The sequence below is a fragment of the Pyrus communis genome, chromosome 17, assembly GCF_041283825.1.
Source record: "Pyrus communis isolate YQ-2024b chromosome 17, ASM4128382v1, whole genome shotgun sequence".
Classification (NCBI taxonomy): Eukaryota; Viridiplantae; Streptophyta; class Magnoliopsida; order Rosales; family Rosaceae; genus Pyrus; species Pyrus communis.
The window spans coordinates 28,448,075-28,473,496 of record NC_142581.1 but is presented as its reverse complement, the minus strand read 5'-3'; the positions used below and the strand labels follow the sequence as shown (position 1 = coordinate 28,473,496).

Sequence of the window (25,422 nt, the reverse complement as noted above, 5' to 3'; positions counted from 1 at the left end):
TTAGTTTCGAAGGCTTTTAACATTACCAAGATGGAGGACTACATCTTACTGTTAGAATCATGTAAAATTACTTATTCCACCATGATAGGTAGTTACAATAAGATAGGTAGTTTAGCTTGTACAAGTACTTATATGACAGGTAGTTCAGACTATAAAAGTACTTATATAAGAGGTAGTTTAGATTATGAAAGATCAGTTGAAATCTAAGTTTATGCCGACTAATATTATAATATGATAGGTAGTTTAGCTTGTACAAGTACTTATATGACATGTAGTTTAGATTGTAAAAGTACTTATATGATAGGTAGTTTAGATTATAAAAGATCAGCTGAAATCTGGGTTTATGCCGACTAATAGGGTACCTAAGTTGAAAAAAAAAAAAAAAATATATATATATATATAACTAATAGCGAGGCCCCCAAGAGATTTATAGGTGTCCAAAATTTTGGAAATGTCCTAAATTAATTTTAGGAAATATGTGGTGCGAATAGAATGACTTTAACTTTCGCTTATAGCACACAGTTTTTTGTGAAAAAAAAAAATTTGAAATTTTTAGCTTTAAGAAATATTTTGCGCTGAAGTTAAGAAAATATTCCAAAACCTTTGGATGTGATCGTACCGATTATTAGGTCTTGAAACTATTTTTTATTGATTCTTAAAGTGAGAAAATAGAAAAATATCTTTAAATTTGGATTTTAAGTCATTGATTACGAGTGTTTAAAAATGAATTATAATATATTTTGCACGGAAAAAATATATTTTGAAAAACACGAATATGATAGTTTGTTGTTATGGTAAGAGAAATAAAAGAAACATTAACAAAAAAAAAAAAAAAAATTGAAAAGGGAGGGATCGGGATGAAGATAGCGACTCTTATGGGTATCAGTTGCTAGATATGTAGCGATTATTGTCGAGGAGAGTAGCTATCAAAGTACCGATCGTATCATTTTCTTTTTTTTTTTTTTTTTCCTTTTTCCATCGAATAGCTATAATAGAGTAAAATAGTAACCACAATGCAAAGTATCAACCTAACAACGAAAATTTCTGACATATGGAATCCTATTCATGGACCTAAATAAAAAAATAACTAAAAATTGGACTAATCTAATTGTTGGGCCATAAAATTGGGAAAGGGATCCTTTCCGGATCTCTTCCACCAAATCCACCCAATCACCTAATTTGGACCCTTGAAATTTAGTCCAACAGCTAAAATTATTATAACTTTTAAAGGGCCCCCTGTTTGTAGCCGTTGGATCAAATTTCAATGACCTAGATTGATTAATTAGGTGGATTTGGTGGAAGGGATCCGGAGAGGATCTCTTTCCATAAAATTAACAGATTTGTAAGGAAAAAGTTAATTTAAACCACATATTAATGAAAAAACATTTTTATCTTCTATCACAAAATAAAATTATGGACAATAAAGTAATTTGCACAAACTAAATTTTACAGTTGTTTTTAAAAGCATTATCTACATGTAATCCTGACAAATCACCTACAAGAACTCCGGATTTTTACGGGTGTATTGTTTTATGAAACTTTGAATTTCTATGGCACTTATTTTCAAAACTTGAAGTTCGAGTTTAAGTACGAACTCTATGTTCATGATACCTACAAACAAATACAATATACATATGTAGTGAACGGGAATAGCTTCAGGACTTATGTGTGAAAAGAATGAGTGACGACCCAAAATATGGGGCTATCGTGGCTTGCAGGCCCAAAAGATTAGTTGTTGAGTTGTTGAGCAACAAAGGAGAAGTAAATGGGTTAACAGATTATATACTCAATTATTGGGCTAAGAAGGAAAAGTGAAAAATAAGGCCTAACCCATGGGCTTGTTATTTCATGCAAGCCAAAAATAAAACAAGGCCCAAAAGAAAAAAAAAACAAGCAGGACAATTTGATGCATATGCCCAATTGGGTTACGGGTCAACTGCAGGCAGCCCAGGTCCGTAAGAAAGGTGATTCAAAACGGCTTTGTTTTGGACCTTAGAGTTTTGGAGCAGGAACGACTTGGTGGCTCGGGCAGCGCGGCTTCAGGCTGCGCCTCCCATGCGTGTAGGGTTTGAAAAATCTCATTTTTCTTCTTCTCTTATTCACGCATATTCAATTCACCACAATTATAAGAACAATAAATTTAAGCTGAATCTATAATTTGAAAAAAAATAAATAAATAAAAAAACCGTAAAATTAGAGTTCATGCTTCATGGTGAATGTTTCATGCAATCATTGCTGAAAAAATATCGAAATTGAAACCACGTTTTATAGATTACTTGGTTTGCTTGATGAATATTGTGAACGGCTTTGTAGTAAATAAGCATTCAATTCCTTAGCTCAGTGTCAAGAGCGTGTTTAACAATGCATTGTGACCTAAATTTAACTGAAGGAGAGAGAGGGGTGCAGCTGCATAAAGAGAAAAGATAGGCTTGAGAATTAATATGATGATATTTCTCCATACCTTGTGCCTTTTTTAAGAAAAATAATGGGGTTACTTGCCCTACAAATAATACAAAGTTGTGCCTTTTTGTTTTTTGTAATTAATTCTTGAATTATTTCTCACTAACATTAGTAATTGTTGAGATTATAAATACTCAAATAATGATTTTTGTTGTGAAATTGGTGTGAATGCCCACATAAAAATAAAAAAAACAACCACATATGGCTAAGAGTGGAAAGTGGAAGAATATAAGTCAAAATTATATTGCTTAAATAGTAGAAGTTTGGTTTTTATTGTTTTGGTGTGTAAGCCTTTTACATGCATTAAAAAAGACGTATGCTTGTATCGTATGAGTAGTACAAAAAGATGAAAAACAGAAAGTAATAATCATGTTTTCCTCATTTGTCCCTCTCTACGTTCATTTCTCTTATCTGACACTAGTGAAGAAAATAAACAGAATAATACATGGCTCCCGTTTCACTTTAATCTCTAACAACTCTGATAATATATATAGGTACGCATCATCTGATAATAACATGTTTCTAAATGCTCAAGGTAATCATTATCTTGAATTGGTCAAAGCTCCAAAAGACTCCAGAACAAAACTGTCGAACACTTTAATGCTTTAGCACATTCAATCACATATATTAAACATTAATCCATTCTATCAACTATATTTTTCTCTCAAATGAGGCATAAATATATATATATATATATATATATATATATATATTATATGGTCCTTTATAACCAATTATATCTCGAGATACTAAACCTAATTAGAAACTTTTATTTATTTTTTTTTAGTTTTACATATATTAAAATAAACGGTTAAATGGGTACCCGTTTATAACCGCGGGTAATACCTACAACCGCCCGTTTAAATTTCATGGGTAAATGGTTATATCCATGACCGTTTATTTATCTAAACGGTTACCCATAACCGTAACCGTGAAATTTAAATGAGCAGATAATCGCGGTTATCTATAACCAATAGATATTTGTCCATCCCTAATTGTGTGCAATACCCATATCTTTTGTAATGTTTAAAACCATTTAGACATCCAAAAAAAAGTTATTTGTACCAATTTTTCAATGCGTGCTTTTGAGATCTAACTACGCAAAGAACATTATTTCAATCTCTTTCTTTAATTCATCGTTCTCTGTTTGAATAGCAATGTTTGATATGCAAAAAACGACAAACAATAAAAGCAAAGCTCAATCTTCAAGATTCAAATTACGTCGAAATCTTTGCAATTATCACTGGGTCTGGCACTACTCAAAGCATCGGCTGCCACCGTGCTGTATGTCACATCTCGGTCTTGGTCCCTACTATATCCCGAGCTCGACTTCATCGTAACATAATATTATCTGTTTTGGATCCCGACCACGTCATCACGGTTTTGTTTCTGGGAACTCACACGAGAACTTCCCAATGGGTCACCCATCCTGAGATTGCTCTCGCGCGAACTCGTTTAACTTCGAAGTTCTAATGGAACCCGAAGCCAATGAGCTCCCAAAAGGCCTCGTGCTAGGTAAAAATAGGAATATACATATAAGGCTTACAAGATCCACTCCCTGAACGATATGAGATGTTACATGTAAGTACATCACAAGTGAATAAATAATATTTGTGTGAAATGTTTTATCAACAAATTCAACCAATAAAGCAACGAGGAAGGCAAGATTGAGCGAACATTTTCTCTGTATTTTTTTTTCAATTTGTTGATATCTAGAGGTATTCTTAAAATACACTATACAAGCTATCTATTTTTGTCAGAATTTTTAACTTTAAAAATAATTTAAAATCACCACTTATACTACTATTCTAAACACCTTTAAAATCCTAATAAAACATATCCAAATTTATGTGGATTCTTATAAATTCTCTTAAAATTGTTACTGAATACACTAGGATTTGAAGAGAATCATTTAAAATCACAATGGATACATGAATAAAGAATTAAAATGCCTCAAATTCCCAATTAAACTTTATGTTGTATTTTGAAACATAAAATTGTGATAGTTTGTCTTGCTAGTGTATTTTTGTTAATAAGCATGCACACAAAGAAATTGAACCAACTCTAAATAAGTCGGTGTTATTTATTATTTATTCAAATAGTCCTCACATTTGTAACTTGTGTGGTTTAATAGGACCGCTCAAACAGTTTAACAATCTAAGTGAGAATTAAGAGACTTTTGATTACGGGGTTTCCTTATGCTCTTGCGAGTATGCAGATGAGGCTTCAAACGTTAATTTCAACCAGTTCCTTAGGACAAACACATAGACCAGCCGCGTTGCATTGACATTTGGCGGGGTTATCACAATCTTTAGGTGTTGTGCAGATACCAGGTTGCCATAGGCTCCCTGCTTCGACTCCAACTTGTACACCTACCACAAGTATTTCCTTAATTGTTAATTAGAAATCACATGCTTATAATATATACCATGTCTGTGGCAAGTTGCACAAGTTTAAAGAGAAAAAGGTGATCAAGGAAATATGAGAAAAAGTGAGCGAAATAAAAGTTATTCGAGCAAAGTATTTTACCAGTAGATGCAACCAACAAAGCAACAAGGAAAATCAGCTTGAGCGAACCTTTCTCCATAGGTTTTCAAGTTTTTGATACACAGAGAAAAATGATCATGATCGTTGTGCACTTGCAGTGTTGTGCAAAACTTAATATCTGAGTTGCTCTTCTTCTCCAAATCTACGAGTATATATAGTTGAAATTAAGAATTGTTTTCAATAATTTTAGGTCTTGATAAGGTTGGATGAAGCTGAAAATATTTTTGTAATAATTGCATATCTGTAAAGGGTTTGGGTTCAACGAATCATGAGTCAGATCATGAGTCAAGCTTTATAATTTAATTTCGATTTGACCAGTGCTCTCCAAACCTACCATTAGATTAATTTAGTTGAATTTGGGTAAATATTAAATAGAAACTAAAATATAAGTTTCAAGAAAAAAATAAATGTTTAAGGAAAATATCAGCCCAATTAAATATGTTAGGATATGTCACAAACTTTATTGTAATTTTGGCCTATTACTAAATGAAAGGTATGAGAGATTACCATCTTTTACTCAAGCTTATATTTTTTACGATTTTTGAAGGTCTGTTAGAGCTCAATGTTAACAAATAAAAGGAGTGTATGAGATTAAAAGTGGTGGAGAAATCATTTTTCAATGGAAAAATTAAAAAGGCAGTAACTGTCCCAAAAGTGGGGCACATTTCCATGCCAGCTAATCAGTCTCAATCGGTAGAAAGATTTTTCAATGTGACCAGAACACGGGATAGTATACTATATGTCTTTATACAAATGATGAAATTCTTATTTTAAAATATTAATAACATAAAAAGTAAAAAATTTTACCACTTATATAATAACACATAGAGCCACTTGTGTTACGGGTACCAAGGAAATTTTTCTCCAATCGATGGAAGTGAGGATGGTTGTGATATACTTGTAAAGCTACATTGGTAAAAGTTGACAAAATCCAAAGTAAAGGGAAGTTGTGGAAATTAGATCAAAACTATTGGAATGGGATCATCTCCAGATTCCTTCTACCAAGTTCACTAAGTTCACCCACTGAACTATTGAAATTTGATTCAACGGCTAAAGTTATTATACCTTTTAAAAGGATTTCATATTTGTAACCGTTGGATTAAATTTCAACGATTCGGATAGATAGGCTTGGTAGACTTAGTGGAAAGGATCCCTTTCCAAAACTGTAAACGGCATTCTTAATATAATTTGCCCAAAAACAAGTACGACACGCTCTTTCCAGTCTTTGCATTTACATTCAAACTTCACTCGTTAAATAAATTCATGATCGAATTACCAGTCATTAAACATAGCAATATATATTATACATCGGCGTCCTGAAGAATTTTCGTAATAAGGGAATCGCTACACGTATGGATGAGAGTGACCAAATCTTGGTTTTGAGGGAAATTGTCCAAAATAATTTGAACAATAATCCGATTGCAATTTGCAATGGTGTCCTTGATCGATTGGATGGGAAGATGAGCTGGATGCTTAAATCACTACATCACCCATAAGAACCAATCAGGAAAAGGATCGAGATACACATGGATTCTGGATAGGATTCTGGATCTCACAGGACCCCCTATAAAAACAGAAGCATCATATTCTGCATACTCAAATCACCAAACGACTTCATCAGCATCTCCTCTCTCTCTGTCTCTCTCTCTTTCATCCCCAATGGCAACTATGGCTCTCTCATCCCCATTCACTGGGAAGGCCATTCCTCTGAACACACAGACAGAGTTCTCAGCTGTCCAAGGAAATGGTAGGGTTTCTATGAGGAAAACGGGCAAAAAGCCTGCTGTCTCATCAGGGAGCCCCTGGTACGGCCCTGATCGTGTCAAGTACCTCGGACCATTCTCCGGTGAGGCTCCATCTTACCTAACCGGTGAATTCCCCGGTGACTACGGGTGGGACACAGCTGGGCTATCAGCAGACCCCGAAACCTTTGCCAAGAACCGTGAACTCGAAGTCATTCACTCAAGATGGGCAATGCTTGGTGCTTTGGGCTGTGTTTTCCCGGAGCTCCTCTCCAGGAACGGAGTCAAGTTTGGTGAAGCAGTGTGGTTCAAAGCCGGAGCTCAAATCTTCAGTGAAGGCGGCCTTGACTACCTTGGAAACCCAAGCCTAGTTCATGCACAGAGCATTCTAGCAATCTGGGCAACCCAGGTGGTCCTCATGGGTGCTGTTGAGGGTTACCGCATTGCCGGAGGACCCCTTGGTGAGATCACTGACCCACTGTACCCCGGAGGCAGCTTTGATCCTTTGGGACTTGCAGATGACCCAGAGGCATTTGCAGAGCTTAAGGTCAAAGAACTCAAGAATGGAAGACTGGCCATGTTCTCAATGTTCGGCTTCTTTGTGCAGGCCATTGTCACTGGAAAGGGACCTATTGAGAACCTTGCCGATCATCTGGCTGATCCTGTTACCAACAATGCCTGGGCTTATGCCACCAACTTCGTGCCCGGGAAGTGAGGAAACCTAATCAGTGTGTACAATAGAGGGTCTATAAGCTACCTGCTTGTATGTAAAATTAAGCTTTAAAAATTGCATCAATGGACAATTTTAACTTGCTCTTGAAAACACGTACATCCATTGAAGCTAAATTATACAATTTACTGTCGTATCTATTATTTTCTGTTACACTTCACAACTCAAGATTTTGCATTCGAACCCCAAATCTGGATAAATTGGCTAAAATATACTTTATGCTTGGCATCAAAGGCCCAAAAGAAAAATGAACCCTGAATATAGAGGACCCCTTATCACCATATCATAATCCTCTTAAGAGTTTACAATTCTTGTTGCAATTCAGAGAACAAGAATTGGCAGAAGGCATACCAGTGTGGAAATTGTGAAGACTCGTCTGATAGAATGATGGCTATTACTAAAATAGCCGTTAAAAATCGCTGTTTGGATTATAAAATCACCAAAAATACCTACTTGACTCTTCTGCGTTCATCAACTGACATTAAAAGATTCGGAGAACTCAAGCATTTGCATTCCTCTTCCAGCTACTGCAATCTGATAATGGTTCCTAAACAAAAGTACACAAACAATATTTGGTAAAATGTCAAAGAAATATGGTATCAGTTCATATCATACTGAAACACTAAATAATTCTGCTATAAAGGCATTTTTGAATCTATGTTAGTATAAGGAACTTTACTCATCTGCCACACACTTTAGCATCCAGTGCTTCTGGCTCTGGCACACTTATGATGAAATAAGCACCCTCAATTAGTTTGCCTTCATCCTCAAGACGCCAGCACCTAACACGTTGATCAAGACCAGTGGAAAAAACCCAAGATCCTCCAAACACCTTCATAAAATAAAACACAATTTGATTACACAGTAAATACAGTGAATTTCAGCAAGAAAAATCACTGACACTAGTCCTTCAAAGGTTCTGGGGAAGGAGACGTTAAAAAAAAACAAGAGGTTAAAGTCAGTCTTTATTCTCAATATTGTGAATTACTCTACAATGGGACAGTAATCTGGTTTCGAAGAATTTCCTTTACCTTTTACAGCAGAGCTGTGAGCTGAGGGGACCTTATCATGATTTACGAATCTGATCCAATAGTTCTTGCCTTGACAAGAGTGAATAATTTGTTTTGTACTTCCAAGTTCAGTGACTGAATTTCTAATTATCAGTGCCATATTCTCAAATTCAGAGTTTGATGCTGAAACTGAATATTCAAACGTAAGACAACTAAGCGCTTGATCATCACCCCCACTTATTAAATTGTATAGAAACCCAATTTCAGGACTTCAACAACCCTCTACACCTGAAACGTGGAGAGAATTGACACCAGACTGGTGAATGTTCTCGAAAACAGCTAAAGGAGATATTTCACATACATCAGAGGAGGAATCATAAGCATTCACTTCTGAAGCAGTATCAATAGCTTGTGAAGAAACTGTTCTGTTCTCGTGAAATTTTGCATCAATGACATTCCATCCATAATGTGATAGGCAAATTGCGATTAGTTTCCTCTCCAGCTTTTATAGTGGAACCAGTGCCTAGTCTATTCTTTGACATGCTACTGCCTAAAGATCTCCACTACCGTCCACCTTGACTTCCCCTCCCTGTCCGTGGCCTTTTTGGACAATCAATGAACTTTCCTACATCAAGTACTGACACAAGTTGCATGAAAGCTTGAATGCTTTTCATGAGGTCCCAAAAGGCAATACTTCCATCAGTAGCTCCACTAATGAGAATATACACACTCCCCATCTGAATATTATCTGCAAATCAAAGTTATAAGAGACAATAACGACTTTAGATGAGCTGTGACAGTAGCAAAAGTCTAAGGGGAAAAAGGTGGAAACATCAGATCAGAGGCCTTGCATACAGAAAATTTAATCAGTACAAGTTCATTCCAAATTCAGAAGAGGGATCCAGAAATTTAAATTGGTGTGTATTTCTCAAACCCATACAACTATTTCTCATGCCCATACGTGGTCCATTCAACAACGACTGACCTTCAGAAGGGACACATGTAGGAAAGATAACATGCTGCAATGCCAAAACTGGTGATGACAACGGAAGCAATACAGCAACATCAAACCTACAATATCATAAAGAAAGGATTGTCGTAAATGAGGTTACGAGGAAATCATTAAGAATAGAACAACATAGGGCTCCCCCATTATTACCATAGCCTATAGGGCAAAACTAGAGCCCGCAATGCAAGGGTGGCATCTGAGCAGGCGACAACAATAAAACAGACGGTAATCTTGAAAGGAAATCGAGAACTTGGAAGTAGATCCAAAAGGGAAATGAGATAAGGAAATCAAACATTAGTCAGTTCCTATTACCTGGAACCAGCACATTTGACCAGAACCGCAGTGACAGCAAGGTGTCTCCAGTCATCTTCATATTTATCCTTTAAGTGAAGATTTCAACTCGATGTTTCCCTTTTCCAAAGACAATAATCTAGATCCTCCATTGGTTTCTGCAATAGAATCATTGCCTACATTTTCTGGAAATTTAGGATTACTAGAATACTTGACTGGCATATCTGTTGAAAGCCACTGGAATCATCGAAGTTGACTCTTGCGACAAAACTTTATTTCCATTTCCAGTGATGTTATGCTGCTGATCAGATAGTGTTTCATCCTTTTTGTTTACCTTATTACTTCTTAGTGGCCAGGAAGTTAAGACCCGCTTTGCACCAACAGAAATCAATAGAACTGGAGTTTCTCTGTTCTCTGCTGCTGCATTTTTTCCATTTACGTTGGCAGTATCTGATGGAACAATGTATAACTTTGAGGCACAACATATTGATCTCACAGCTGATCCACCAACATGCTCCCCAAGCAATTTTGATGCAGACCAATTTTCAACACCTGGTGTATACCTAAGTAAATCATTAGACATTTAGCTGGTCTTGCTAGCCCTCTGAAAAACCCCTCAGTTTCATAGCGGAGGTGCTCAACTACTTTCTCTTTTTTGAATTTTAGATTGTAAATTGCTAATAATTGTAATCATACATAGTCAACCTCACAGTTCCATCTTCACACCCAGTAGCGATCCAACTAGATCCAGTGAATAGGCTGTCCTTCTCATCTACTCCAGGTTGCAAATCTTCAGAGACAAAGCATATGGAATGCATCTATCTCCCATGGAATTGCATATGCAAATTCCTGGAGAGTCTTCCCTTCACCATCAAGCCCCCATCACCGATGGATATAAATGATCTCATCCTGAAATTCAAATGAATATTGTAGACTTTTAAGATAAATACAACATTTCTATAAACTTGATGAAAACTTGCTCTTTTTATTTCAAAGTAAGCAAATGAAATGTATACGGAATGATCAAATGATGAGATGGAATAATGTGCCTAGCAGAAAAAAAACATTTCATGGCCTATATAAAACTAAAACAACTCATATCATAACCTGCTATCGATGTCTACTTTTTGGTCAATTACGAACCTTAACATATGCAAAACAGTTCTTTATTTCTAGTATGTCACCAAGACAATAGGAATGCGGCCGCCTCCATCCACCGCATGGAATTTGGACAACCTGGAAAATATATGGACCCTCAGGAACCAAAATAAATAACACAAAAAAACTTATAATCATTACAGAGGAAAAAGTTATTGGTATAGCCGTACAGGAAGGGATGATACCTTGGTTTCAGTCATTAAATTTCAAACTATAAAATCCACTGATGCAAAACCAGCAGCACAATGACAGGTTGACAACTCATTAACAGAGCTATTATCAGCAGAAACAGATTCAATAAGACTCAACTCTTTTACTTGTTTCATCCCTATAAATTCCAAACTCTTCATATCTCTTTCATACTCCAGATAGCTTATACACCCATCTGCTCCTGTCTGAGAAAAGTGGGAAATTAAGAGAGTACAGTTACAATGTTTCTAATTAAGAAAAGGGAGAAGGTAAAGTTTAAAAGGCATTACAATTTCACTATGCACAAACACACACATGCACATTCAGAAATACTGGAAAGCAAGTGTTATAATCACTCATCACCCTTGCAGATTAAAAGTCAATTGTGACCGTACCGAGCATATTTCAATCTTTTTGGAGCTTAGTCTAGCAATAGCAAGACTTGAAACACTTGATATTCCATGAGCTCCTTTGAAGTAATTGGACAGAGATACATTCAGGTTATAGGTTCTACTGTTCCATGCAAGACAATCTTCAACAAAGGGAACAAAACAAGATTACCACGTATATCTCCACATACCAATACCTGCAAAAATCAACCAGAAGGGCATAAAAACAATAAGTATATCTGGATACATAATAGTTCCTAAAGAAACTAGACTAACATCTAGTTTTCTCTAGATTTAATTCAAGAACTGAAAAGTTAACCAAGCCACATCTTCTTTTCACATGATCAACAGTTCACGTTTACTCTTTTATAAATTTAGGCAAAGAGCTAAATATTTCCTTAGACTTGTCCTTAAAGTCTTCATATCTATCTGTACCCGAGCAGTAGTCATAGTTTCCTTTTATCTAAACATACAAGAATATTCAAAAACATGATTTGATTGGGTGTGTGTGTGTGTGAGAGAGAGATAGAGAGAGAGAGAGAGAGAGAGAGAGAGATGAACAAACACTAATGTTGGGAAGGATCAGGATATATGATATGTGGCTTAACACAACAGTGACCACCTTGTGTTATATTTTGTCTCAATTTAAGCTGGCCATGGTCAACCCACACTCCACAGGTTTCTCTGGTGTTTAACTAATCCATCGTAGTGTTTCTGCACACTTTATGTGCAAATCCCAATCACATGAAATTAAGAGGAAAAAGAAGACAATGGAAAACAGTTACCTCTTCTTGCAACACTGCATCCAAACACATAATTCGAGTTCTGAAACTTGATGTGAACTCTGCTATAAGAGAGACATTGCAGAATGGTCAGATAATTTCCAGAGCTTTAATGTTCCTCTAGGATCAGCAGTGAAGATATACCTGCATGGTATGAACAGCAGAATTGGTGACTTAAATATTTTAAACTTCCGAATCTAAAAATTAAAGCAAGGCTTAGATGATGTCTTATCATCAGAAATTTAAGTGGCATGGGTATACCATTCTAGAAATTGGCACACTGGTATGTGTGGCCATTGTATGATATGGCCCACCCTTGCCAATTATGGACAACAAATATCTAGAATGAAAACCTTGGCAACATAGTAGTCATGAAGAACTCAGCTATTGAAGAGATAATTAATAATTATTATTTAATAGAGCAGTGACTGATCATTACCCAGAACCTAGTGACTTGGACCAATGTGTTCCTAGGAGTTGTCGCTCCATTCCAGCTGACCAAGTAAGGGAGAAACCCACTTTAGGAGTACAACCATCACATATAACCCCAACAATTGTTACGTTTCCTTTTCCGTCTCCAACAGCAACCCAGTCCTCAATGTTGGAGCAAAGTTCAAACGGTTCTGAAAATAAATCCATGCAAACAATCTGGACCTCTTCACTGAGGTGGACAAGTTCAGTCCATTCTATTTCTCCAGTGTCCAATAATCTAGCATGCTACAGATAGCCATGGTTTGTTGAAACATAAAGGGTATCCTCACAAGCAAAGTGCAAGCGACCGACATATTCGCTTTTTCTGGGCCAAATTAGAAAAGGGAAACAATTCTTCTTAAGACCAATGTAAGTAAGATAACATTAATATATTCACTAAATTTGAGGAAGACAACATCTAGGAAGCTTAAACCAAAATAAGGAAAATGTGTGCATATAGAAGTCATTATAAGGTTTTCTTGGATTTCGAATATTGAAGCATCAATTTTTAGACCTTAACTACCCATCCATTAATTATTCACAACACATTAAAAATCCCTATAGAACGTCTACCCATGGACTTCATATTCATCATTTTTTAAGGCGGGGGGGAAGGGATCTCCTTTCTGCCTTCTTTCTTCTACTTTTGAGGTGGGACATGGAAAAAATATGGGGCTTTGATTGTTTCATCTCATTCAGGATTCATCCCGTCCTACGAAACAAGGCTTTTTTCCAGGGTATGGATTCAGAAATCAAACCACAGCAATTTAAATGACCCTTAAGAGAAACGAGATTTAAGATGTTGGACTCTTACAGCCACAATACTTCTTAGCTGTGGTATCAATGAATCAAAGCCCTAGCTGAGCAGGTGGAGGACCAAATTGTTATATAGCATTTTCTAATACAAAACAATACAAACTTAGGTCTTTATTTTCTTGGAGTTAAGAATGTTGGGATAGACCCCCAAGCCTTCTTCAATAATCAGAGTATTACCTGTCCATAGGTCCAATATTCTCTGAAAAAAGTAGGGATATGAACTGTGTATGTAATCATTCTAGTAAATTCTTTTGTCTCTGCATGTCCCTCAAGGCCCCCAGAGGAAGTGTGCAGCTGATGCACTTTAATTGCAGAATCAAAACCATCATTAATGAGCAGTGAAGAGTTTGGATTGTACAAACATCGCCATATGCCCCTTCCTCTGCACATAACAGGACCACAAAAAGGGAGTGATGATCAAGGTTGTTACCAGAACATCAATGTTTCTGGAATCACTACCAACATTTTTTTCTGTAAAACTTATTCTTCCTATTCCCATACGAGCATTTCATTTACTAGTTCAAGTTAATTAGAAAATGAAAGCAATAACTTGCTATTTCAAACCATTGATAGAAAAAGAACCACAAGGCACTTACGTATGCTCCTTGATCATTTGAAGGTGTTTACCATCCAGTCCTCGCCAGCAGTGACAATCAACTAAAACAAATAAATGGTTTTGGAATCAGCAATCCATACATAAGGAATTTTACAATCTAGTCTAAACCACCAGGACCATTTCCATCAGGAGTTAATCACATGCAGGACAAACCCAGTGTGATTACATAAAAAGTTCAAGCTGACTAGGATAATTGATTTTGGAAAGTTAATTCTTCTCACCCTACACACTGACACAGTGCACATTAAATGGAAAACTTAGAGATAGATAGATAGGATTGAAAACCCATTCAAATGAAAAAAAATTCCCCAGGATATAACTGATGCTAATAATCTGTTTTTATCTATGTTGCACGGACATGGTGAGTTGATTTTCCAATGATGTGATTTTGTTTGGATTGGAGTGAAACAAAAAAGAAAGGAGAAGAAGACAACGACTGCTCAAAAACTTTTGTAAAGCTTACTGAACCAAGAATACAGCAGTCCCAAACTCGGGCATTGTGACCAAACAAAACAAGGCCAATGGGATCTCCTGGCTTTTCAGAATGCTTTGTTTCCGCACAAACTGCCCAGACACGAGCACTGTACCAAAGAAGAGACCAAGTTGAATGGAAACACTCTCAAGGGGAAAACACATGATACTGAATTTAGGATCATAGAATTGAAGCAACAAATTCACCTACGATCATCAGAGACAGAAACCAATTTGGTTCCATCAAAAGACCAGGCTATCCGAAAGATTGAACCTTCATGTCCAACAAGTTTGCGTATATGATCAATGCCGTCTTCTACTTGATTAGTTAAAGATGCAGCATTATACTGAGACGCTACTTTTCATACAATGATCTGTGCAAACCCAATTGTTCAAAAGTTAAGAACTTAAGAAAACAGAAATATCAGTATATTAAGACTATTAAAAGGGGCATCAGGGGAAGAGGGGGTGATTCATAGAATATGTAATCGATCAGATCACTGTGAAAGACTTTTCTAATTATGATAGTTTTCTTTTTTTTTCATTTCAGAACCTCGGTGAAACTTAAAAAAAAGTAGAACAATTTAAGCATGCACTGGGTGCATATGGCAATCATGTAGGTGGGTTCGGAGAATCATGGAAAGAAAAGATTAGGCACCTCATTATAGATAGTGCGAGATGCAACATGGAGAGCTTGAACAGTGGCACCCCATAACCGCATTGAATAAAGAAGGGTCCTCTCTACAGTTCAAATTAAAATTTTAATACTTCAACTTCAAATAAAAATTGGAAATTGAGAAAAAAAAGCTCAAAACAAATTAGTTAATTCAGTTAGAACTAACTAACCAGGATGTCGAACTTGAAGAACCACGGAAGAAGCTGAGACATCCCATATATGGACAGAGTTGTCACTGTTAGACCTAGTCACAATCTGCTCCATCAGCAAGCACGCGTGGAATACAACCTGGACAGCAAGCACTGCAACATTCCCTGACAGCACATTCCCTGACAGCACATTACCACATGATACAGCCCATATGCTCTCATGTGCTGCAGCATGGATAGCAAGCACGCCACATTAGTTTATTGTGTGTGTAAGATGTATATAAATCAACCTAGCTTATCAGAATTGGATATAATAAAACATATCATTTCTACATGGTACTCAGAGCTCTCTAAGTCCAACGACATCGATCTAATTTTTTTTCCGCCCACTACCTTTCATTATGTCGTCTGACACTAGCAGCAACAACACCACCACCACTACCATCAATCCAACCATCCCGTTTTCCTCCGCCATGACCACCATCGTCAACATCAAACTCGATCGAACTAACTACCCATTGTGGTTAGCCCAGATTCTTCCTATCTTGAGGAGTCGTGATCTAATGGGGTACGTAGATGGCTCCTGTGTTTGTCCTCGTATGAATCTTCCTGGAAATACTGCAGTCAATCCTTCGTACACTTCCTGGACGCAACATGATCAAATGATCCTCAGTTGGATCAATGGCTCGCTCACAGCTTCTGTGTTATCAACTGTGGCAAGCAAGCGCACGTCTCGAGCAACTTGGGAAGCTTTGGAGCAGCGCTATGCATCATCCTCTCAGAATCGAATTCTGTTTCTTCGCAACGAACTGTTGCAAACCAAAAAAGGTGACCTTTCAATTGTTGATTTTCTTGACAAGATGAATTCTATTTCTGACAACCTAGCCCTAGCTGGCAAACCAGTTGAAGAGGATGAGCTTGTTCAGATTATTCTCAATAATCTTGGACCTGCTTTTGAAATGACCGTGAATGCCGCACAAGCACGTGATTCTCCTATCACGTATCCCACTCTGGAGTCTCTCCTTCTCACCACTGAGAGAAGGATGGCGGAGCAAACTGTTCAGGTGACAGACACTGCTCCAGTTAATGTGTATGTGGCTGCAAGAGGACGTGGTGGACGTCTTCGAGGTACTGGACGAGGCGCTGGACCGTCCAACCGTGGTTCCTCTGTAAATCAGAGAGGGTTTGTTTCTCGCAACAACAATGCCCACAGACAACAATCCGTTGCATGGTCTGTTTCCCGTGGTGGTCGTATAACTTGTCAAATCTGTGGAAGATAAGGGCATCCCGCCCTTGATTGCTATCATCGCATGAATGCAGCCTACGAAGGTCGTATTACAACCAACCGTCTAACAGCTATGGCTTCATCTCCAACCACACTGAATCGTCAGCAAAATGGCTCCTGGTTACCTGATACTGGGGCAAACGCCCATATTACTCCTGAGCTACAGAACCTTGTCAATCCCAAGGAGTATAATGGTAATGAAAACATTGGTGGAGTAGGTAATGATACTGGTCTTTCTATTGCACATTCTGGTTCAAATCAAATCATGACTGACTCTTGCTCATTTAAACTTAACAACATATTACATTGTCCTTCGGCCTCCACCAGTATAATTTCTGCCCATCGTTTTACACTTGACAATAGCTGTTATATACTAATCTTTCCACATTTCTTTCTTGTTAAGGATCTCAAGACCCGGAGGACGCTTTTCCGAGGGAAGTGTGAGAATGGGTTATACCCATTTCCTAATGGCGGTGGATCATCCAATCATCCCGTTCTAGCGTGTTTAGGAGTCCGAGTGTCTGCACAGAAATGGCATGCTCGTTTGGGCCATTCTGCGTCTAAAATAATCAAATTTTTAATTTCCAATAATCAAGTGCCAATTAGTGGCACCTCTGCTGTACCTTTCTGTCATTCGTGTCCATTAGGCAAGAGTACCAAATTGCCGTTTCAAGTTTCAGAATCTGTTTCGCAATTCCCTTTAGATCTTTTACATTCGGATGTTTGGTGTTCACCCGTTATTTCAAATGAAGGATATCGTTATTACTTATTGTTTGTCGATGATTTTTCCAAATATTCTTGGATTTTTCCTATGAAAAATAAGTCTGAGGTGTTCCAAATATTTTTTAAATTCAAAACCAAGGTTGAAAACATGTTTTAGCGTTCTATCAAGCTTCTCCAATGTGATGAAGGAGGAGAGTATAAGAGTAATGCTTTTTGAGATTTTTTAGATAAACATGGCATCTCACAAAGGTTTTCTTGTCCCAAACACCCAGAACAAAATGGTCTTGCAGAAAGGAAACATCGTCATATTGTCGAAACTGCCATAGTCATGTTGTCTCATGTTGGTGTTCCCTCAAACTTTTGGCCTGATGCATGTCAAACAGCCACCTATATCATCAATAGGTTGCCTACTCGTGTTCTGTCGAATAAGTCACCTTATGAAAAATTGTTTACAAGAACACCAAAATATGATTTTTTTTAAGTCTTTGGGTGTAGGTGTTTCCCGTGGCTAAGACCCTACACACAACACAAACTTGAGGCTAAGTCCAAATCCTGTGTTTTCTTAGGTTATTCGCTAGATCATCAGGGGTACAAATGTTTGGATGTATCTACACGACGAGTTTACTTGTCTCGCCATGTCCTCTTTGATGAGGACTCTTTTCCATTCAAGGATATCACACTTCGAAAGGAAAGCGTCCATGCCACAGGTAGTTCTCCTCCACCTGATCTCTTATTTGTTTTCCCTTCCTTATCTCCATCACACTCCCCAGTCATCGCCTCTCCTAGCACTGCCCAACTTCTTTCCCATGACCCTCCCCCAACAAATATAATTTCTTCTGTGGATTCCATAGATAACCCTAGTGTGCCTGCAATCCCTAATACCCCTCCTGTTCTCAACCCTGATATTGTACCTTTAGAAATGCCCAATGAGCAAGAAACTATCAGTGAACCTGAACAGCAACCGGACCTTGGTTGTGCACCTAATGCCGTACATCACATGCAAACACGCTCCAAAGCTGGCATCCAGAAACCTAATCCCAAATATGCTTTGCATGTCGTCACCACTGATACACCTGTTGAACCTACGTCCTTTAGTCAAGCCGTCAAACAACAGGAATGGCGAAATGCTATGGTCACAGAATTTAATGCCTTACAGCATTCTGGGACGTGGAATCTTGTTCCCTACAAACCTCATATGAATTTGCTCCCAAACAAGTGGGTTTATAAGATTAAACGACATGCAAACGGCTCCATTGACCGATATAAGGCACGGCTAGTTGCCAATGGGTTTCATCAGCAACACGGCGTGGATTATGGCGAAACGTTCAGTCCAGTGGTCAAGCACAGTACCATTCGATTAGTACTTAGTCTTGCAGTCTCAAATCGATGGCCAGTTCGTCAACTTGACGTTCAGAATGCCTTTTTACACGGGTATCTAGCGGAGGAGGTGTATATGAAGCAGCCTGTTGGGTTTGTTGATTCCCAATACCCACATCATGTATGCAAGTTACAACGGAGCTTGTACGGTTTGAAACAAGCACCGAGAGCTTGGTTTCAACGTTTCTCGGATTTCCTGCTTCATTTGGGTTTTCAGGAATCCAAGTGTGATTATTCGTTGTTTGTCTTCAAGCAACAAGGTGTTTATTTACTTCTGTTGATTTATGTTGATGATATATTACTTACAGGCAATCATCCACGGCAAATACATCGTTTAATCCAGCAGCTACGCACATTATTTTCAATGAAAGACTTGGGGCCTCTCCACTATTTTCTGGGTGTGGAAGTCTCCTATTCGCATAATCTGATGCATTTTAGTCAAGCAAAGTATGCATTGGATCTTTTGAAGCGGACCAATTTTCTTGATGCCAAGCCTATTTCAACGCCCGTCTGTGCAGGTCAGAAACTCAGTCTACATGAGGGTGATCCACATCCTGATCCTTACACTTACAGAAGTGTCGTGGGGGCCTTACAGTACCTTACGATCACACGTCCTGATCTTTCATATGCCGTTAATCAAGTGTGTCAGTTCATGCATGCTCCTACTACAACCCACTGGACGGCTGTGAAACGCATTTTATGGTACGTTAAATCTACGTACGCACAAGGTTTGTTGTACAAACCTGGCAGCATGCAGCTCAGTGCGTTCTCAGATGCAGACTACGCAGGAGATCCTGATACGCGCCATTCTACGGGAGGTTATGGTATATATTTGGGTTCGAACCTCATCTCCTGGAGTTCCAAGAAACAAAAGACGGTCTCCCGATCAAGCACCGAGGCTGAGTATAGGCAACTGGCCTATACAGCAGCAGAGATTTCTTTGCTACGCTCTTTGTTTCGTGATTTACAGTTGCCTTTTCTTCGTCCACAACTATGGTGTGATAACATTTCATCGATAGCTTTGGCATCTAATCCTGTTTTCCATTCCCGCACGAAACACCTCGAGGTTGACTATCATTTCGTACGTGAAAAAGTGGTGCGTGGAGAGCTTATTGTCAACTTTATTTGTTCACAAGATCAAGTGGCTGATTTATTCACCAAAGGCTTGTCGTCATCAAGGTTCAAGACTCTGGTTTCCAAGCTTCCAGTTGTGTCCCGTCCTCTCAGCTTGCGGGGGGATGTTAGACCTAGTCACAATCTGCTCCATCAGCAAGCACGCGTGGAATACAACCTGGACAGCAAGCACTGCAACATTCCCTGACAGCACATTCCCTGACAGCACATTACCACATGATACAGCCCATATGCTCTCATGTGCTGCAGCATGGATAGCAAGCACGCCACATTAGTTTATTGTGTGTGTAAGATGTATATAAATCAACCTAGCTTATCAGAATTGGATATAATAAAACATATCATTTCTACAGTCACTACAACCTATAGCAAGACAATCATCCTCCCCATTTGAACCACTCACAGAGCCATGCAACCAATTCACCAATCAAACAACAAAAACTAAATTCTCAACTCCATAACCCGACGTAAGCCAGCCGGAAACCGAATATTTAGTTAGAAAAAGCATTGGAACTTGAAGTTTTATCTTGAAGAAGGAAACATCCAAGACCCAATTCGCGAACTTTGGCAAGGTTTGCAATAGAGTAAAACTGACACTGACTTGCTGCTCCGTTTCAATCTGCAAACTAAACATCTTCACTCTCCTTTCTCCGAACACCGTGATTCGAAAGCAACAGAAGAAGCTAGTGTTCCATCTGCGCATTCAGTACTAGAAGTAGAGCTACAACAGATTATCCCGTGCACTCGAATCCCTCGGAACACGTCGAACGACCTCACCATTCTTCCCATTTCCAAATCATACACCATGATTTGCCAACCCGACCCTGTTTTGTGCATTCAAATCAACATACAATGAATTTGAAGCTGAAAGGTTTTAGAGAGAGAGAGAGAAGCATACCTGCGAGTAGGTAAGGGACAGCAGAGAGGGGAGAAGGAAGGTGGAGGAAGCACAGAGCTGAGATTTCTCCGAGGTATTGGCCGCTCAGCAGACGCCATGAACCGCTCTTCTTCTTCTTCTTCTTCTTCTACACAGCCATAGCCAGGCTTTTGCTTTTGCGCAGTGCTCAAAGCCTCAAACCCCTTTGCTTGTTGTCTGAGTTTCCGACTCAACCGTTTCCGTTTGTACTGTGAAGGGTTTAAAGCGTTTTGAATCTGGTTCCTCCTTCGCCGCCACCGTTGAAATTTTATCAAACAGCTACAATTATTATAATTTTTAGAAGAGTCCCCTATTTGTAGCCGTTGAATAAAATTTCAATGGTTTAATGAGTTTGGTTAAGAGGATCCTCACCCTTTGCTCAGGAGAAGATCCTGATCTGTATGTTTTGATATGAGTCTAATGTACTGCACAGTCATAGGTAGGGTCTAATAAGTAGAGCAATTAAAGTGTCTATAATTTGAAAACAAAATTGCATCGACTTTCGTTGAATGTTTTATCATGACTCTTCCAAAATTAACATGGAACTTTAAGTTACACATCAAATCTCCTCATTTTATAAAAAAAAACTCTCATCTTTTTCAGTGTAAAATATATCGTTGTATTAAAAAAAAAAAAAAAAAAGTTACTCATCAAATCTTATCGTTTCATCAAAAACTCTGTCCAACTCTTGTTTTGAATTTTACCCGTGATTCTTGCAGGTTAGTATCCAAATTTGAATTTAAATTCGCATGAAGCTATGAGAACTACAAGTAATTTTACATGTTTTCGTTGAGTCGTTTACAACAGTAACTTCATTTTTGCTGGTATTTGTTAAATGATTCTAGTCTACATGATTCGCGAGCATTATATAAGTAATTGCTCAAGAGGCTTTTGACATTAATTGTGTTAACTTCGGGGGCTTTCAATATTACCAAGATGGAGGACTACATCTTACTGTTAGAATCATGTAAAATTATTTATTCCACCATGATAGATAGTTTAGCTTGTACAAATACTCGTATGACAAGTAGTTCAGACTGTAAAAGTATTTATATAATAGATAGTTTAGATTATAAAAGATCAGTTGAAATCTAAGTTTATGTCAACTAATATTATAATATGATAGGTAGTTTAGCTTGTACAAGTACTTATATGACATGTAGTTTAGACTGTAAAAATAATTACATGATAGGTAGTTTAGATTGTAAAAGATCAGCTGAAATCTGGGTTTATACCGACTAATAGGGTACCTGAGTTGAAAAAAAAAATAGAAAAAGAATATAACTAATAGCGAGGCCCCCCAAGAGATTTATAGGTGTCCGAAATTTTGGAATTGTTCTAACTTAATTTTAAGAAATATGTGGTGCGAATAGAATGACCTTAACTTTGGCTTATAGCACACAATTTTTTGTGAAAAAAAAAATTGAAATTTTTAGCTTTAAGAAATATTTTACGTTCGAATTAAGGAAAATATTGAAAAACCTTTAGATGTGATCCTACCGATTATTAGGTCCTGAAACTATTTTTTATTGATTCTTAAAGTGAGAAAATAGAAAATATCTTTAAATTTAGGTTTTAAATCATTGATTATAAGTGTTTAAAAATGAATTATAATATATTTTGCACGGAAAAAATATATTTTGAAAAACACGAATATGATAGCTTGTTGCTATGCTAAGAGAAATAAAATAAACATTAATAAAATAAAAAAATAAAAAATAAAAAACCAAAAAAAAAAAAAATTGAAAGAGGAGTGATAGGTATGAAGGGAGCGACTTTATAGGATATTAGTCGCTCTCTTTTTAGCGATTATTCTCAAAATGAATGGCTAGCAAAGTACCGATCGTTTCAATTTTTTTTTCTTTTTTTCTTCTTTTTCCATTGAATAGCTATAGTAGAGTAAAATAGTAATCATAATGCAAAGTATCAACCTAACAAAAATTGGACTAATCTAATTGTTAGGCCATAAAATTGGAAAAGGGATATTTTCTGGATCTCTTCCACCAAATTCACCCAATCACCTAATTCAGACCCTTGAAATTTAGTCCAACGCCTAAAGTTATTATAACTTTTAAAGGGGTCCCATATTTGTAACCGTTGAATCAAATTTTAAGGGTCTGGATTAATTGATTTGGTGGATTTGGTGGAAGGGATCCGGAGAGGATCTCTTTCCATAAAATTGGACCTATTTCAAGTTAGTTTATTTACACATAACAGATTTGTAAGGAAGAAGTTAATTTAAACCACATATTAATGAAATTCTTTTTGTTAACTATAAGAGGGTGAAAAAACATTTTTGTCTTCTATCACAAAATAAAATTATGGACAATAAAGTAATTCGCACAAACTAAATTTTACAGTTGTTTTTAAAAGCATAATCTACATGTAATCCTAACAAATCACCTACAAGAACTCCGGATTTTTACAGGTGTATTGTTTTATGAAACTTCGAATTTCTATGGCACTTATTTTCAAAACTTCAAGTTCGAGTTTAAGTACGAACTCTAGGTTCATGATACCTACAAACAAACACAATATACATATGTAGTGAACGAGAATAGTTTCGGGACCTATGTGTAAAAAGGATGAGTGACAACCCCAAAATATGGGGTTATCGTGGCTTGCAAGCCCAAAAGAGTGGTTGTTGGGTTGCTGGGCAACAAAGGAGAAGTAAATGGATTAACAGATTATATACCCAATTATTGGGCTAAGAAGGAAAAGTGAAAAACAAGGCCTAACCCATGGGCTTGTTATTTCATGCGAGCCAAAAATAAAACAAGGTCCAAAAGAAAAAAAAAAAAAAAACAAGTGGGACAGTTTGGTGCATATGCCCAATTGGGTTGCAAGTCAACTGCAGGCAGCCCAGGTCTGTAAGAAAGGTGATGCAAAATATATTTGTTTTGGACCTTAGAGTTTTGGAGCAGGAACGACTTAGTGGCTTAGGCAACGTGGCTTTAGGTTGCGGCTCCCATGCGTGTAGGGTTTCTTCTCTTATTCACGCATATTCAATTCACCACAATTATAATAACAATAAATTTAAGCTAAATCTATAATTTGAAGAAAAAAAAAAAAAAAAACGTAAAATTAGAGTTCATGCAATCATTGCTGAAAAAATATCGAAATTGAAACCATGTTTTATAGATTACTTGGATTGCTTGATGAATATTGTGAACAATTTTGTAGTAAACAAGCATTCGGTTCCTTAGCTCATTGTCAAGAGCGTGTTTAACAATGTGTTGTGGCCTAAATTTAACTGAACGAGAGAGAGAGAGGGGTGGAGTTGCATAAAGAGAAAAGATAGGCTTGAGAATTACTGTGATGACATTTCTCCGTACCTTGTGCCTTTTTTAAGAAAAATAATGGGGTTTCTTGCCTACAAGTAATACAAAGTTATGCCTTTTTGTTTTTTGTAATTAATTCTTGAATTGTTTTTCACTAACATTAGTAGTTGTTGAGACTATAAATACTCAAGTAATGATTTTTGTTGTGAAATTTGTGTGAATACCCACATAAAGAAAACAACCACATATGGCTAAGGGTGGAAAGTGAAAGAATAGAAGTCAAAATTATATTGCTTAAATAATAGAAGTTTGGTTTTTATTGTTTTGGTGTGAAAGCCTTTTACATGCATTAAAAGAGACATATGTTTGTATGGTATGGGTAATACAAAAAGATGAAAAGCAGAAAGTAATAATCATGTTTTCCTCATTTGTCCCTCTCTACATTCATTTATCTTATCTGATATTAGTGAAGAAAATAAACAGAATAATACATGACTTTCATTTCACTTCAATCTCTTAAACAGAATAATACATGACTCTCATTTCACTTCAATCTCTAACAACTCTGATAATATATATAGGTATGCATCATCTGATAATAACATGTTTCTAAATGTTCAAGGTAATCATTATCTTGAATTGGTCAAAGCTCCAAAAGATTCCAAAACAAAACTATCGAACATTCTAATGTTTTAGCACATTCAATCACATATATTAAATATTAGCTCGTTCTATCAACTATATTTTTCTCTCAAGTGAGGCATAAATATATATATATATATATATAGATATATGGCCCTTTACAACCAAATATATCTCGGGATACTAAACCTAGTTAGAAACTAATTTTTTTTTTTTTTTTTTTAGTTTTACATATATTAAAATAAACGGTTAAATGGGTACCCGTTTATAACCGCAGGTAATACCCATAACCGTAACCATCAAATTTAAATGGACGGATAATCGCGATTACCTATAACTAATGGGTATTTACCCATCCCTAATTTTGATAGGCCTCGCCGGGTCGGGCCCAAATGTTCGGCTCAAAAATTTCGTCAAAGGGCCAAAAGTACCAAAGATAGAGAATCATCCGGTTTGCAGTTGCATTGCGTTTTCGGCCGAACAACCTGATCGAATCCCCGTAAGTTGTTCTGAATTTTGGTCTCCAACTCTGTTAATTTTCTGTATTATTATCTTTAA

The 25,422-nt window shown here is 37.1% G+C and overlaps 1 protein-coding gene and 1 pseudogene across 2 annotated transcripts; one reads left to right on the top strand and one right to left on the bottom strand.

The window, feature by feature from the left end:
- Positions 1–6,236: 6,236 nt before the first annotated feature.
- LOC137707516 (chlorophyll a-b binding protein of LHCII type I, chloroplastic) lies at positions 6,237–7,572 on the top strand. Its single transcript, XM_068446398.2, has one exon. The coding sequence runs from the start codon at positions 6,667–6,669 to the stop codon at positions 7,462–7,464; it is 798 nt and encodes a 265-aa protein (XP_068302499.1). The 5' UTR covers positions 6,237–6,666; the 3' UTR covers positions 7,465–7,572.
- On the bottom strand, positions 6,606–21,378 carry LOC137707659 (uncharacterized; annotated as a pseudogene). The gene is made up of 22 exons (XR_015958156.1): positions 21,373–21,378; positions 20,924–21,050; positions 20,552–20,849; positions 20,364–20,434; positions 15,528–15,592; positions 15,340–15,422; positions 14,889–15,055; positions 14,670–14,791; positions 14,191–14,251; positions 13,772–13,976; positions 12,747–13,103; positions 12,311–12,451; positions 11,532–11,722; positions 11,133–11,342; positions 10,933–11,025; positions 10,486–10,698; positions 9,792–10,352; positions 9,649–9,728; positions 9,475–9,560; positions 8,511–9,237; positions 8,165–8,311; positions 6,606–8,028 (listed from the first exon to the last, which is right to left on the bottom strand). The product of XR_015958156.1 is annotated as an uncharacterized LOC137707659 (transcript).
- Between the last annotated feature and the right edge of the window lie 4,044 nt (positions 21,379–25,422).